The sequence below is a fragment of the Phycodurus eques genome, chromosome 1 (genome assembly GCF_024500275.1).
Source record: "Phycodurus eques isolate BA_2022a chromosome 1, UOR_Pequ_1.1, whole genome shotgun sequence".
Classification (NCBI taxonomy): Eukaryota; Metazoa; Chordata; class Actinopteri; order Syngnathiformes; family Syngnathidae; genus Phycodurus; species Phycodurus eques.
In genome coordinates this window covers 25,873,905-25,890,503 of record NC_084525.1, presented here as the reverse complement: position 1 = coordinate 25,890,503, position 16,599 = coordinate 25,873,905, and the positions used below count along the sequence as shown (strand labels likewise).

The 16,599-nt window shown below is 46.3% G+C and overlaps 1 protein-coding gene across 2 annotated transcripts in view; it reads left to right on the top strand.

The window, feature by feature from the left end:
• cacna1fb (calcium channel, voltage-dependent, L type, alpha 1F subunit) overlaps nt 1-16,599 on the top strand; it is an 88,884-nt gene that overhangs the window by 30,692 nt on the left and 41,593 nt on the right. For both annotated transcript variants that reach the window (XM_061685121.1, XM_061685110.1), the window contains exons 8-20: nt 1,547-1,743; nt 3,419-3,522; nt 4,278-4,429; nt 4,507-4,581; nt 4,703-4,784; nt 4,926-4,952; nt 5,061-5,221; nt 9,228-9,453; nt 10,222-10,429; nt 14,550-14,670; nt 15,187-15,262; nt 15,345-15,399; nt 15,471-15,531. In XM_061685121.1, the coding sequence (XP_061541105.1) occupies nt 1,547-1,743; nt 3,419-3,522; nt 4,278-4,429; nt 4,507-4,581; nt 4,703-4,784; nt 4,926-4,952; nt 5,061-5,221; nt 9,228-9,453; nt 10,222-10,429; nt 14,550-14,670; nt 15,187-15,262; nt 15,345-15,399; nt 15,471-15,531 (1,545 nt within the window). The remainder of the gene's footprint in view (nt 1-1,546; nt 1,744-3,418; nt 3,523-4,277; nt 4,430-4,506; nt 4,582-4,702; nt 4,785-4,925; nt 4,953-5,060; nt 5,222-9,227; nt 9,454-10,221; nt 10,430-14,549; nt 14,671-15,186; nt 15,263-15,344; nt 15,400-15,470; nt 15,532-16,599) is intronic.

Below are 16,599 nucleotides of genomic sequence, written 5' to 3'. Positions count from 1 at the left end.
ACAATCACACTACCACCACCATGTTTGACTGTGGGTACGATGTTCTTTTTCTGAAATGCTGTTTTTCTATGTACAGCAGATATAACGAGACACACACATTTTCATCTTGTCGTCCATAGAATAGGCTCCCAAAAATCTTGGGAATTGTGCCTGTGAATATTCTCATTCATCCAGGTCATTTGATTCTTAGGGCGTTGAATTGATCATCTTGGAAATCAAAGGACAAGCCTTTCTGATATTTTTGGTTAGCAGTGGTTTTGGCCTTGAAACTCTGCCACAGATGCCATTTTTCCCAGTCTCTTCCTTATTGTTGAGTCATGAACACTGACCTTAAATGAGGCAAGGGAGGCCTGCAGTTCTTTAGTTGTTGGCCTGGGTTCCTTTGTGACATCCTGGATGAGTCGTCTCTGTGCTTTTTGTATGATTAATTTTTGTATGCCTGCCACTATTTGCAAGGTTCACTACCATGTTCCATGTTTTCTCCCTTTGTAGATAATGGCACTCACCGTGGTTTGCTGGAGTCCTAAAGCTTTAGAAATGGCTTTGTAACCCTTTCCAGACTTATAAATATTAATTACTTTTTTTTTCATCTGTTCTTGAATTTTGGGGGATTTTGGCATTTTGTTGCCACATTTTTAGATCTTTTGGCAAACTTAATTTTGTCAGACAGGTTCTATTTCAGTCATTTCTTGATTGAACATGTCTGGAAGTAATCAGGCTTGCCGGTCAGTGAAAATGAACTAATCGTTCCCCAAAAATTTGCTTAGCCACAGTTAATTTACCAAGGTTGGCAATTAATTTTCCACACAGGATGAGGTAGCAATAGTTATTTTTCTGAATGAATTAATCAATCAATCAATAAAATCACCCTTTAAAAACATGTTATGTTTCTGTTATTGCTTGTTTTCATGATCTTGAAATTTTTTTTTTGATGATCTTGAACATTAAAGTCGGGAAACATTAAAGTGGGGAAACTATGCAAAAAAAAAAGAACTTGAGAAGAATTATTTTTTTTTCATGTAGGGCTTTAAGAGTTTGTGATGATATGTCACGATCATATTAAGAGCTTTCAATTGGCAAAAGCTAAGGTATGGAGGAGAAATTAGTTCATTATGTTTTTTTAGGTGGCACGGTGGTCCCCGTGTCCGTGTGGGTTTTCTCCGGGTACTCTGGTTTCCTCCCACATTCCAAAAACATGCATAGTAGGTTGATTGAAGACTCTAAATTGCCTATAGGTGTGAATGTGCGTGTGAATGATTGTTTTTTTATTTGTGCCCTGTGATTGGCTGGCAAACAAGTTGAGGGTGTACCCCGCCTCTCGCCCGCAGTTAGCTGGGTTAGGCTCCAGCATACCCGCAACCTTAGTGAGGACAAGCAGTGTAAAAAAAGGATTGATGGATGTTTGTTTTATTGGTAAGCTGATCCCCATTCATAGGTATTTAAAAAAATGATGAGATATTGTAATTTATTGCATATTATTTTGCATAGGTTATAACTTGTGGACTCCCACTGAGAACCGCTGTAGTTAATATTTTCATCCCTGCAGACATGTATGTGGAGGACGACCCGGTGCCGTGCGCCTTCGCGGGTCACGGCCGCCAGTGCACGTTGAACGGCTCAGAATGTCGTGGGCGATGGGATGGGCCCAACGGAGGCATTACCAATTTTGACAACTTTTTCTTCGCCATGTTAACGGTGTTCCAATGTATCACCATGGAGGGCTGGACCGACGTCCTGTACTGGGTGAGAACCAACCAACCACCACACGGACATAATTCAGGATTACCACACAAACACAACTGAAACGCTCTCATACACACTACTTGAAACACTCACACTCACTACTGAAACGCTTTCATGCACACTACTGAAATTCTCTCACACACTCAACAGAAGAGCTCTCAAATTCACAACTGAAACTCTGTCACACAATTGAAACACTCTCATACACACTACTGAAATGTTGTTCACACTACTGAAATGCTCTCACACACACAACTGAAACACTCTCACACTACACATTTTTTTTCCACTCACACACTGCTGAAATACTCACACTCTGCTGAAACACTCTCATTATCGTTGCTGAAACGCTCTCATACTGTACACACTGCTGAAAACCTCAGAAACATATTACTGTTATCGTTCCATACAATGGAAAAGGGGATTTTTTTTTCTGCGCTCGATACATTTTCATTGTTGTGATAACACCCGTCGGGCCGCTCTCGACGCAGCAAGCCGCTGGAAGAACGGCGTTTGCTCCATAGATTCACACAACTGGGACTGTATTTATTACACTCGCTAGCCTGTGAGCTAAAGAGCTAGCAAGCTAAGAGCTGGAGCTCAAAAGCTCACTCGTCCGTGGCAACATCATTAAAACGTCAGCGCTCAAAGATGTGTGTGTGTGTGTGTGTGTGTTCCCCACATAACACACGGTCGTTGACCTCAGCAAACTCATTTTCAGTGTCATTTGATTGACAGGTAAAAATCTCACAGCACAGTCCAGCAGCTCAAGGTCAGGCCTTATTTCACATTTTATTTATCCTTTATTTAACCCGGTAAAAGCTTATTGTGAGATAAAGTATTTTTCATAAGCCAAGAGGCAGCAGAAATTATACAGTACATAACACAACAACATTCATAAAATAAATAAAAATAAAGACTAAAAAAATAACAGTGACCTTAAAATGTATGGCATCTGATTTTAAAACAGTGACAAAGTCCAAATGCTTTCGAGTACTATACATGTTTTTTTTTTTTTTTAATTCATTCAAATTTGGCAGGCTTTAAGACTATTTTGGAAGGGGGGGGGCGTCCTCTTTCATGGGTTAATGACTCTATACCTATGTGCCAAATGTTTAATACCTGTTGAAGTGCAATTTTTCCAGACATGTGCATCCTGGGACTCACACAGTCTCAAGTGTAAAATGATCTCGGCACACTTAGTATTCTTTTTTTACTCACACGCACTACTGAAACACTCTCACACATACCATAGATTTTATTTTGCTTATGCAGTCCTAAAAAGATAGCAAATTCGCTACTGAAATGCTCTCACACACACTACGGTAACACTCTCACACACGCTACTGAAACTACACACTTTTTCCCTTTTACACACACGATGGAAACACTCTTATACACTGCTGAAGCGTTTTCCCACACTACAGAATTGTATTTGCTCACATACACTTCTGAAATTCTCTCATGGTCAATACTGAAACACGTATTTCAGTATTATAATGTGTGTAAGAGAGTGATTCTGTCGTATGTGTAAGATGGAAACATCAGTCGTGTGCGAGAGGGTTTTAGTAGTGTATAAGAGAATTTCAGTAGTGTGTGAGAGAGGTAATCCAAAATTATGTCTCTTATGGCTCTCGTAGCATTCTCCCTCTTAATTAACCGGTTATGCGCACAGATGAACGACGCCATCGGCTTCGAGTTGCCATGGGTCTACTTTGTCAGTCTGGTCATCTTTGGCTCCTTCTTCGTTCTCAACCTGGTTCTTGGCGTCCTCAGCGGGTCAGTAAGGTCACACTTCTCGAAAAGATCCCTGTTGCTCAAACCTGAACGTCACTGTTGCGTTTTTGTTGAGTCACTGTTACATTTTTGTTGTGTAATTCTTATGTTACTGATACATTATTGTTACTGTACTATATTGTTATGTCATTGATGTTGTATTGTTAGATTACTATTTGATATTGTGGTGTTATAGTGCTATATTTAAATGATTGTTAAGCTTTTGCTGTTATTGTTGCGTTACTGTTAAGGTGTTTTTGTGTTATTATTGTTATTGTTATGTCAGTGATATGTTATTGTTACCTTACAGCTACATTATTGTTGTGTTATTGTTATGTTACTGTGATACGATTGTTGTGTTAATGTTATGTCTCAGAGTTCAGCAAGGAGAGAATGTGTTAATGTTACAGTGCTGTTGCATTACTGCTGTGTTATTATTATTGTTATTATTATTATTGTTACATTGTTTTATTACTGTTTAAGTCAAATAAAATTTAAGTTTAAGTCAAATAACATTTTATTTATATTGCACTTTTCATACATAAGGAATGCAACACAAAGTGTTTCACAGAGATAAAAATTAAACTTATTAAACTTATTATTGCATTGTTGATGTTGCATTATTGTTATGTTAGTTGTATTATGCTGTGTTTTTGTTCTTTACTGTTGCGTGATTGGTGTGTTATTGCTATGTTATTGTTGCATTATCATGCCTTTATTATTGTCAAGCATTGAGCGATTTTGTGTTCACGTCGCAGAGAGTTCAGCAAGGAAAGGGAGAAGGCGAAAGCTCGCGGAGACTTCCAGAAGCTCCGCGAGAAGCAGCAAATGGAGGAGGACCTGTGTGGATACATGGACTGGATCACACAGGCTGAGGACATGGACGAGCTGGACGAGGATAGAAACTCGCGTGAGTGTGTGTTTGTGTGTGTGTGTTCTTGCAAGTGTGCGTGAAGATACATGAGATGGTTGTGTGTTTGTGTGTAGGTCCATCTCTGGGTGATCTGTCAGATAAGAAGAAAGGGAAGTTTGGATGGTTCAGTCACTCCAATGAAACACACGGTGAGACACACACACACACCTGGGGACCTCAGTAGACAGGCGATCAAACATTCGGAACAGAAACTTCTCTAAACTTCATAACCGGTGTCAACGGGTTACACAAGTTGTCTCTCTCACTCAGCAAGTCTTCCTGCCAGCGAAACGGCGTCTGAGAACACGGAGAACATCGATGAAGAACACACCAACTGCTGCCAGGCCTGCTGGTAACACATGCACGCACGCACGCATACACACATACACACACACACACACACACACACGCACACACCCACACACCTTGATCAAACCACACAGGATCTGGTTGGCCGGTTAGCCTAGCAGTTAACCTCCCTTTTTTGTTTTAGTGCTCGAATGATGAAGATCAGCTGCTGGTGAGTTCAGATTAAAATAAATAAATAAATAAAAAACTTTTTGGGTGGAGTAAGCAGGCTGACAGGAAGTGACCTCACGGTGACATTTTGCCACCTCTGTGGATCCAGTCGTACTCTGCGACGCTGGAACCGAGTGTGTCGCAGGAACTGTCGCACTGCGGTCAAATCTGTGACATTCTATTGGCTGGTCCTGCTGCTTGTCTTCCTCAACACGTCCCTCAGCGCCTCCGAGCACTACAACCAACCTGATTGGCTGACGCAGGTGCAGGGTACGGCCACCGCTCTCACTCTTTAAATGTTGTGTGTGCCGCCGTGTGTGCGTGATGAAGTTCATGATGATGAGCATGCGCATGGTCAGCATGTGACCATGTATGAGACCATGTGTATGTTGCTATATGTTGTGTGTTACCAAGTGTGTGTTACCATGTACATGTTACGTGTGTGTTACTAAAAAAACCTTGTGCATGTTACGATGTGTGTATTATGTGTGTAATGTGTGTTACTGTGTGTTAGTAAATGTGTTACCATGTACATGTTACTATGTGTATTTTTACATGTGTGTGTCCCCAAGTCCCCAAGAGTGTTTAACTCTGTTCATTGTCACGTACGTGGTTAAGGCGAGGGCGAGTAACGCAAGGTGAGAACATGGTGGACCCAATTGCAGGGAAGCAGGGAGGCAAGGCAGGAGTGCGGGAGTCTCAAAATAATATTTAATCTTAGAAAAGGGAAAACTGAACAAAGTCCCACAACAGATACCACTCAAATCAAAGTAGCAAAGAAATACTCGAATATCTAAAACTGGAAACAAACTATGAACTGTGAGTAAGACGTGGAATAGAAACGGAAAATGACACCTGACAATGACATACCACAATGACAAAGACAACTGACGACTATGACATGGCAGAGACATGTGACAACGACAATGAACCGACAAGAACTGAAAGAAACCAGGGAACTAAATACAAACAGATAGACGAGACAACGAGGAACACCTGGACAAGACATGAGTGGCTGGAGAGAGCTGATTGGTTGACACAAAGCAGACGAGAACAGGTGGACACAACAACTTAATGAGCACACGACAAACATGGAACACAGGAAAACATGGAACAAAACTAAACACAACCCAAACCAAAACACAGACCATGACAGTACCCCCCCTCTAAAGGAACGGATCCCAGACGTTCCCCAAACAACCAAAAAGTCACCAACCCAGGGTGGGCGGAAGGGGGCCTGGAGGAGGGTACAGAGTCCACCCCTCAGGTCAGTCTGGTGGCCATCCAGGCCACCCAGGGTGAGGTGCTTGGCTGAGCGGTTCAGGAGGTCGTCCAGGACGCCAAGCACCAGGGTCTTTACAGGGCCATTCAGGCGGACGGCCACGGTGCCGAAGCCAATGGTAATGCAGGGGCCAGGCAATAGGGTTGGGTGGCGGCCGCTGGGCGAGCGCCGCCAGAGCAAGGACGGGTGATGGCCGCTGGGCGAGCGCCGCCAGAGCAAGGACGGGTTGCGGCCGCTGGGCGAGCGCCGCCAGAGCAAGGACGGGTTGCGGCCGCTGGACGAGCGCCGCCGGAGCAAGGACGGGTGGCGGCCGCTGGACGAGCGCCGCCGGAGCAAGGACGGGTGGCGGCCGCTGGGCGAGCGCCGCCGGAGCGGGGTCGGGTGGCGGCTGCTGGACGAGCGCCGCCGGAGCAAGGACGGGTGGCGGCCGCTGGACGAGCGCCGCCGGAGCGGGGTCGGGTGGCGGCCGCTGGACGAGCGCCGCCGGAGCGGGGTCGGGTGGCGGCCGCTGGACGAGCGCCGCCGGAGCGGGGTCGGGTGGCGGCCGCTGGACGAGCGCCGCCGGAGCGGGGTCGGGTGGCGGCCGCTGGACGAGCGCCGCCGGAGCAAGGACGGGTGGCGGCCGCTGGACGAGCGCCGCCGGAGCGGGGTCGGGTGGCGGCCGCTGGACGAGCGCCGCCGGAGCGGGGTCGGGTGGCGGCCGCTGGACGAGCGCCGCCGGAGCAAGGACGGGTGGCGGCCGCTGGACGAGCGCCGCCGGAGCAAGGACGGGTGGCGGCCGCTGGACGAGCGCCGCCGGAGCGGGAACCTGGCGCAGCTGCCGAGGAGCAGGAGCGGGAACCTGGCGCAGCTGCCGAGGAGCAGGAGCGGGAACCTGGCGCAGCTGCCGAGGAGCAGGAGCGGGAACCTGGCGCAGCTGCCGAGGAGCAGGAGCGGGAACCTGGCGCAGCTGCCGAGGAGCAGGAGCGGGAACCTGGCGCAGCTGCCGAGGAGCAGGAGCGGGAACCTGGCGCAGCTGCCGAGGAGCAGGAGCGGGAGCCTGCCGCAGCTGCCGAGGAGCAGGAACGGGGCCTGCAGTCGCTTCCTCAGCCTGCCGCCATTGAGGTTTGGGAGTAGAGGGTACGGGAGTGGAAGAGTGCACAAGGTCTCGGGAAGGTGAACTAGGAAAAATGGCTGGTACAGAACATGGTGGCTTGGGGGCAGGTTTGACTGGACGTGACTTAAGTGGAGCCGTGGAACAACGTGTGGGAACAGGTGAAAAATTAAGTGACTTGTGAACAGGGAAAAAACGAGGGGGCAAAATTTGACCTTTACTTGGGCGCCTCCGTTGGCCACCACGCGGCGGTCCCGGGTAGATGGCCAAACGGGTGCCCAAGAAAAGGTCCGAGGGAAAGGTTTTGGACTCACTGGGGTTGGAAATGGGGAGACGTGACAAAAACTGACGAGGACGGGATAAACTAGGGAAGGAACCAGAAAAATCTAAGTCTGTGTCAGAGTCAGAATCAGACAGAAGGTTAACTAAATCGGGGCCATCTTCACAATCAGAAAAATCAGAATCTAAAGAAACATGTGGATGTAAAATAGTAGGGCATGGTGAATAACTAGGACAAGTGGGGGGACCCGATGAAAAGGACAGAAAAGACTGAACGATTGGGCTTACTGGAGGAGGGTAGGTATGGATGGCAGGCTGAGGACGGTGGGAGGCAGTTTGGTGGTGTCCAGGGTGACGCCATCTTCTTCCCGCTGGGTCCTGTTCTGGTCGGTTCATTCTGTCACGTACGTGGTTAAGGCGAGGGCGAGTAACGCAAGGTGAGAACATGGTGGACCCAATTGCAGGGAAGCAGGGAGGCAAGGCAGGAGTGCGGGAGTCTCAAAATAATATTTAATCTTAGAAAAGGGAAAACTGAACAAAGTCCCACAACAGATACCACTCAAATCAAAGTAGCAAAGAAATACTCGAATATCTAAAACTGGAAACAAACTATGAACTGTGAGTAAGACGTGGAATAGAAACGGAAAATGACACCTGACAATGACATACCACAATGACAAAGACAACTGACGACTATGACATGGCAGAGACATGTGACAACGACAATGAACCGACAAGAACTGAAAGAAACCAGGGAACTAAATACAAACAGATAGACGAGACAACGAGGAACACCTGGACAAGACATGAGTGGCTGGAGAGAGCTGATTGGTTGACACAAAGCAGACGAGAACAGGTGGACACAACAACTTAATGAGCACACGACAAACATGGAACACAGGAAAACATGGAACAAAACTAAACACAACCCAAACCAAAACACAGACCATGACAGTTCATGTCAAGTCTGTGTGACCAGGTCTGTGTTACCAAGTGTATGTGACAGTGTGTGTTTCCATGTGTGTGTGTGTGTGTGTGTTAATTAAAGTGTATTGTCATATACATGTTACTGTGTGTGTTATCAATTGTGTGTGACCATGTATGTGTCACGTGTGTGTGACCTGGGGCCTCACTTATAAACACTGCATATGCACAAAACGGGGCCTGAAAGATGCGTACCCAATTTCCTGCAGTATGTGACCTATCCAAAAAAAAAAAAAAAACTTGATGGGGAAAAGGTATGCACATGAACGGAAATGTTAACCCATGCCTATGCACATTTTGGAGACATGGAAATTTACCGGCGCAGTTGGTGAGGTGGTAAATTGAAGCGAGATTGTAAAATCAAGCCTCTCACACGTCCCCTTTCACGTAATATCAAACATTATGTTAATAATAGATCATATATACACTATACAGATTTTGTACAGATTTTGTGTTACCATGTGTGAGTTACCATGAACATGTTACATGTGTGTGACCAGGTCTCTGATACGTAGTGTGTGTGACCATATGTGTTACCATGTATGTGACCAAGTGTGCATTACAATATGTGTGTTACATGCATGTTACCGTGTGTGTGTGAAACCGTGTGCGTGTGACCATGTGCGTGCGGCATGCAGATATCGCCAACAAGGTGCTGCTGTCACTGTTCACGGTGGAGATGCTTCTGAAGATGTACAGCCTGGGCCTGGCTCATTACTTTGTGGCGTTTTTCAACCGCTTTGACTGCTTCGTGGTGTGCGGCGGCATCATGGAGACCATCCTGGTGGAACTGGGCATCATGCCACCGCTGGGAATCTCCGTGCTACGTTGCGTCCGGCTGCTGCGAATCTTCAAGGTCACGCGGTGAGAAGACGCCGCGCGATGAAACTTGTCTGCACACAAAATAGTTTTCCACTTTTATTAGCTTCCATATTTACGATGAAATTTTCGAGAAAAAAAAAAGCCAGACATGATGTAAAGTCCTCTTGATGACCTTTAAAGTCGACAGGACGCAATATAAAGTATCGTGATGATATAAAAGTTGTCATGATGAGATTTAAAGTGAACAATTGATGTGAGGATCCCGGTAAACAGTCTTGCGTAGCAACCAAATCCCACATGATCGCCAGTCGTCAATTGTTGACGTTGTATGTTAATTTTATGTTAACCGGAATCATGTCGTCAATTGTTGACATTAAATCTCTTTTCAAACATCAATTGTTGACATTAAATCTCATCATGATGACTTTAATCACCTCACGATGACTTTAAATAGCGTCCTGTCGACTTTAAATGTCGTTATGATGACTTTAAATCACGACTCTGCTGTTTTTCCCCTCTCACTAGGTGACACCTGATACTCATTCATACATATTACTCATACTGAGAGGGAAAAAAAATCATTGGACTTGCTATCAAAACAACATGCTCCCATAGCTTTTGTTAAATTAGACAGACAATTTTTTAACTGCATCATTTGCACATTGGGTGTTGATCAGCATTACCACTATCCTGGACACCTAACCAAACAGTTTTAACATACTTGGTCAATAAAGATGATTCTAAAAAGTCTACTTAAGTACAGTACTTTGTTCCATCCCACCACTGCTGATCACTATCTCATCCACGCAGCCATTGGACGGCACTGTCCAACCTGGTGGCGTCTCTGCTCAACTCCATGAAGTCCATCGCCTCGCTACTGTTGCTCCTCTTCCTCTTCCTCATCATTTTCGCCCTGTTGGGAATGCAACTCTTTGGTGGCAAGTTCAACTTCGACGAGACACAGACCAAGCGCAGCACCTTCGACGCTTTCCCACAGGCGCTGCTCACCTGCTTCCAGGTAAGCTCGCTGATGTCAGTTAGCTGTCCTGTTTTTCATGTTTCTGATCCGTATTGTCTATTAGTTAATGTTTTTTTTTTATTTGACCATATGACCTACATGAAGCTTAGTGCATGTTTTACCAGCTACACTGTAAAAAAGAAATTATAGAATTTACCTCATAAATTTAGGGTAACAATTTGCAGCCACTTAATTCAATAGCTATAAAATTCTTAAAACCGAAAGGTTTACCACACATTTGTGATTGCATTCCAACCATAGTGACCCCCACATTATTGCTTGTATACCTTATGCTCATCAACGTCCATGTTCTCTCTTAGTATATTTATTTCACTGATGTAAGTCTGCCTATTTTAGCAGTGTCAAGTTTTTCATAGCAAGTGCAGTGTCAAAAGACTTACAGAAAGACTCACATGGCCAACGAGTGGGATACCTACACAGACAACTTTGACATTTTCCCTTTACATTTTGATTACTGTTGAGGGCATGGCCGAGAAATCATAATTTTCCGTACAATCCACAGACACAGTTTTATGAAATGAAATGCAGATATAGCCTGCTAACCTTACCCGACACATTCATAATACAAGCAGAAACAAATGTAAGTAATGATCAACGGTTTAGCTAAGCTTGTTTTACCAAATAGTGCCTTTTTCTTTATCGTTTGTTTCCTTTTGTGCTGGTTCGCTACCCTATATTTTAGGGTACCTTTGTCACGTGTGGGGAGCAGCTGGACCCAAGAGCAGGCGGAGGCAGATGTAAAATGATGAACATGTTATTGAGGAAAGGTTATGGAGGTGGTCCTGGATGTGTTGGCAGGCGGCGGCGTGGACAGGTGGGAGGCAGCAGACAGAAAAGGCGGCTGGCTTGGTGGCAGGAATCTTGTGGGTCATGAACACAGGGGTTCACTGGGAACGAGGAGACACAGTTAACAAGGGAAGCAAGGAACAGAATAGCTTACTTGGCATAAGGTGGGCCGTGGTACCGCTAGGAGAGGCTGCAATACTTACGCGAGGATTTCTGGGAACAGGCAGGGTTATATACACCAGTGGTGATGAGGCTGATTGAAGACAGGTGCTGAAAACAGAGAGGGGCGGGGGAGAGGGAGGACGCAAAGATGAGGTTCTCATCTGCTGCTGGAGGTTTTCTCCAGTAGCAGGTGGAAGTTGTCTCAACAGAGTTCTGCTAACTGAAATTGTGGTTTGACATTAATGAATTATCTTAAAATATTTTTAAAAATCCTGACAATGGCAAAATTAAAAATAGATACTGTAGGTTTAGAGAAGGTAAACGAAAATACATTATTATGAATTATAATCGACTACAAGTTCAGCTGGAAACAACCTCAATTATGTCAGGCTCAAAGTGGCAAGGTACTGATACTGTGTAGAACAAGGCACATTCTGAGTCATAAAGCAATATACCGCACTCTCAATCTAAAAATAAATAATAAATAAATAATAAAAAATAAACAGCTGTTAGGATAGTGGATAATTTAGCTTACTATGAACATACCAAAAATTATTGAGTCACGTTTTCCCTTGCCCGGACACGGGTCACTGGGGACCCCTCTGGAGCCAGGCCTGGAGGTGGGGCTTGAAGGCATGGGGCCTGGCCGGGCACAGTCCAAAAGGGTAACGTGGGTCCCCCTTCCCATGGGCTCACCACCTCCTACTGGGGACTCCATCGTTCTGCTGGGAGACTTCAGTGCTCACGAGGACAATGACAGTGAGACCTGGTGGGACTGATCAGAACCCGAGAAGAGTTCTGTTATTGGACTTCTGTGCTCATCATGGATTGTCCATAATAGAAACTATGTTCAAGCATAAGGGTGTCCATATGTGAACTTGACACCAGGACACCCTAGGCCGCATTTTGATGATTGACTTTGTGGTCGTGTCATCGGACTTGCGGCCGCATGTCTTGGACACTCGGGTGAAGAAAGGGGTGGCGCTTTTAACTGATCACCACCTGGTTGTGTGTTGGCGCCGAGGGTGGGGAAAGATGCCGGTCCAACCTGGCAGGCCCAAACGTATTGTGAGGGTCCGCTGGGAACGTCTGTCAGAAGGAGTTTCAACTCCCACCTCCGGCAGAACTTCACCCACGTCCCAGGGGAGGCATGGGACATTGAATCCGAGTGGACCATGTTCGGCACCTCAATTGGTGAGGCGGCCGACCGGAGCTGTGGCCGTAAGGTGGTCGGTGCCTGTCGTAGTGGCAACCCATGGTGGTGGACACGAGCGGTGAGGGATGCTGTCAAGCTGAAGGAGTCCTATCGGGCCTTTTTGGCTTGTGGGATTCCTGAGGCAGCTGATGGGTACTGGCTGGCCAAGCGGAATGCAACTTTGATGGTTGCTGAGGCAAAAAGTCGGGCATGGGAGGAGTTCAGTGAGGCCATGGAGAAAGACTTCCAGACAACTTCGAGGAAATTCTGGTCTACCATCCGGCGTCTCAGGAGGGGGAAATCACTATACACAGTGTTGATGGTGCACTGCTGACCTCGACTCAAGACGTTGTGATTCGGTGGGGAGAATACTTCGAAGACCTCCTCAATTCCACATTCACGCCTTCCAGAGAGGAAGCAGAGTCGGGTATCTCTGAGGCAGGCTCTCCTACCTCTGGGGTTAAGGTCACCGAGGTGGTTAAAAAGCTACTTGGTGGCAAGGCCCGGGGGTGGATGAGACTCACCTGGAGTTCCTAAAGTTTCTGGATGTTGTGGGGCTGGCCTGGTAGTCACACCTCTGCAACATCACGTGGTCATGGGAGACATTCCCTTTGGAGTGGCAGACTGGGGTGGTGGTCCCATTTTTTTAGATGGGGGACCGGAGGGTGTGTTCCAACTACAGGGGCATCACACTCCTCAACCTCCCTGGTAAACTCTATTCAAGGGTGCTGGAGAGGAGGGACCATCAGGAAGTCGAATAGAATATCTTATTCAGGAGGAGCAGTGTGGTTTTCGTCCTGGCCGTAGAAAAGTGGACCAGCTCTACACCCTCGGCAGAGTACTCGAGGGGGCATGGGAGTTCACCCAACCAGTCGGAAAAGGGTGGAGTTCCCTCTCCGGAGATGAGATCCTGCCCCAAGTGGACAAGTTCAAGTATTTAGGGGCTTTGTTCACAAGTGAGCGAAGAATGGAACGTGAGATCGACAAGTGGATCCGTGCAGCATCTGGACTGACGCGGAATTTGTATTGGTCCATTGTGGTGAAGAAGGAGCTAAGCTCTCAATTTATCGGTCGATCTACGTTCCTACTCTCACCTCTGGTCACGATCTGTGGGTCGTGACCGAAAGAACAAGATCCCGGATACAAGCGGGCGAAATGAGTTTCCTCTGCAGGGTGTCCGGTCTCCCCCGTAGAGATGGGGTGAGAAGTTCCGCCATCCGGTGGAGGCTCAGAATACAGCTGCTGCTCCTCTGCATTGAGAGGAGCCAGATGAGGTGGCTCGGGTATCTGATTAAGATGCCTCCTGGACGCCTCCCTGTTGAGGTGTTCCGGGCATGTACCACCGGGAGGAGACCCAGGACACGCTAGAGAGACTATGTCTCCCGGCTGGCCTGGGAACACCTCGGGATCCCTCCAGAAGAGCTGGATGAAGTGCCTAAGCAGAGGGAAGTCTGGGCTTCCCTGCTAAAACTACTGCCCCCGTGACACAACCTTGGATAAGCAGAAGAAAATGGATGGATGAACACACAAATTAACTATTTCTCAAGTCACAGACACTGATATTTCAGGATATTCAGGATAAAAGCCTTTTGGTCAGCTACTGTATATGGAAACCTTTTTTTGTATCTTTTGAATTTTATGTGATGTATTTGATCATAATGTTGCCTGGAAAAAAAATCCAATCTATTAATTCGTTCATTCATGAACCTCAAGTCAAAGTTTTCCAAAGTCTGAGCTAAGTGAGTCCCAAGTCCTAAAATGGCCAACTCAAGTCTACTCAAGTCCAGTCATGTGACTCACGTACCCCACCTTTGGGAATCACAGCCGAACTTTGGCTGACAGTTGGCTATTCATGAAAAGTAGTTGCAGAACCACACACTCTGCGCATGCCACTGAATAGGTCACTTGTGTTTGGTCTTGTCGGCTGGCTTAAGATGATCTGACCATATGTTGCAGATCCTGACAGGCGAGGACTGGAACGTGGTAATGTACGATGGTATCATGGCATACGGTGGCCCCGTCTTTCCGGGGATGATCGTCTGCATCTACTTTGTCATCCTGTTTATTTGCGGAAACTGTATCCTTTGCCATGTCCTCTTCCTGTCTGTGACTAACCAAAATGGGCCAAGCGAAGAACCCTGAGAAACGCCGCATTACAAAATGAGCCATTGTTTCGTGTTGAATTTTGACATGTTCAAGGTTTTTCCTAGGATTTGGAGGTGGCCACCTTCGGCTGTAAAAGCTCTTAATAATTAATAATTAAAACTGTTGTTTGACTTACTGTTCTTGTGAGATAGCACATCCACAAACTACAGGCTCGAATCCTTGATGTGTCATGAGATAACGGCTATCCATAAGTCAACAATAGAAGAAGAAAAATGGATTAAAATTAATGTATTGTTGTTTTGTATTTTACAGTAATATTGTATATGATTGACGAAAAAGAAAACCGTAAAGAACAAGAAAATGCATCAAAACACTTAACAAAAAGAGTATTTGTTTGAGCCAGTAAGCCGGGGGATGATCAGAACGCTGCCACCTCTGCCTGAATTTGCGCCAGGAATTTTTTTTTTATATTCTTAAAGCACACCAGACATCCTGCTCAACGTCTTCTTGGCCATTGCTGTGGACAATTTGGCCGGAGGTGACGGAGACGACAAAGCGAAAGAGTAAGTGTCGGCAAGAAGGGGACAGCCGTGACCAGCTGTAAGTGAGGCTGAGAGTCTGCTCCTTGTCTTGTTCTCCATTCAGGAAGAAGACGGAGGGAGCGGAGGAGGAAGAGGCAGAGGAGGAGAAGCAAGTGAAGGTAATGATGAAGAAGGCGACTATGATTTCACGTGCCTCCTTTATTTACTTTTTTTAATGTGGTGTCCGCAGGTGGACATTGACGAGGACACAGAGTACGAGGAAGAGGAGGAGCTTCCGGAAGGCGAAGATGGTGAGATTATGTCATACAATGTGACCATGTGTGTGTTACAACCTGCGTGTTACCGCGTGTGCGTGACCATGTGCATTAGAGGTGCAACTTTTAATCGATTAATCGACAACTCATCGATGATCAAATTAATTGACAACTATTTTGATGATCAATTAATCATTTAGAGCCATTGTTTAACTGTAAATGAAAGCAGACTAATTATCTTTGTATGTAATTAAAATAAGACATTTGCAAACATCTGGTTTTACTTTGAAAAACATTCATCAACTAATTTGCCAATTTGAGCGCATGTGACCATGTGTGTGAGAACGTGCGTGTGACCATGTGTGTGTTACTTTGTGTATTACCATGTGTGCGTCGCCATGTATGTCACCATTTGCGTTTTATCACCTGTGTGTTACAAAGCGTCTGTCACCATCTGAGTTACAGCGTATCAAGGGAGATTGTGTAAATGGAAAAGGATCCCAAGACAGACAACGAGCCGTAGAACGAATGAGTATTTTAATGAACAAAAGACGCATGATAAACGCGGCTACAAACAATACAAAAGTACAACCAAAAGCGACGATGAAAAAGGGCTTTGTGGGGCAAGTTACTCCAAACAATAATAAGTAAGGGTGCGCTGGTGGACGGAGCTGCAGCAAAAAGGCGTGTCTAACAAACATCCATCCATCCATCCATCCATTTTCTGAGCCGCTTCTCCTCACTAGGGTCGCGGGCGTGCTGGAGCCTATCCCAGCTGTCATCGGGCAGGAGGCGGGGTACACCCTGAACCGGTTGCCAGCCAATCGCAGGGCACATAGAAACTAACAACCATTCGCACACACAGTCATGCCTACGGGCAATTTAGAGTCTCCAATTCACGCATGTTTTTGGGATGTGGGAGGAAACCGGAGTGCCCGGAGAAAACTCACACAGGCACGGGGAGAACATGCAAACTCCACACAGGCGGGGACAGGGATTGAACCCCGCACCTCAGAACTGTGAGGCTGACGCTTTAACCAGTTGGCTACCGTGCCGCTGTCTAACAAACAATAAATCCTAAACATGGATATAAGCAAACTACTC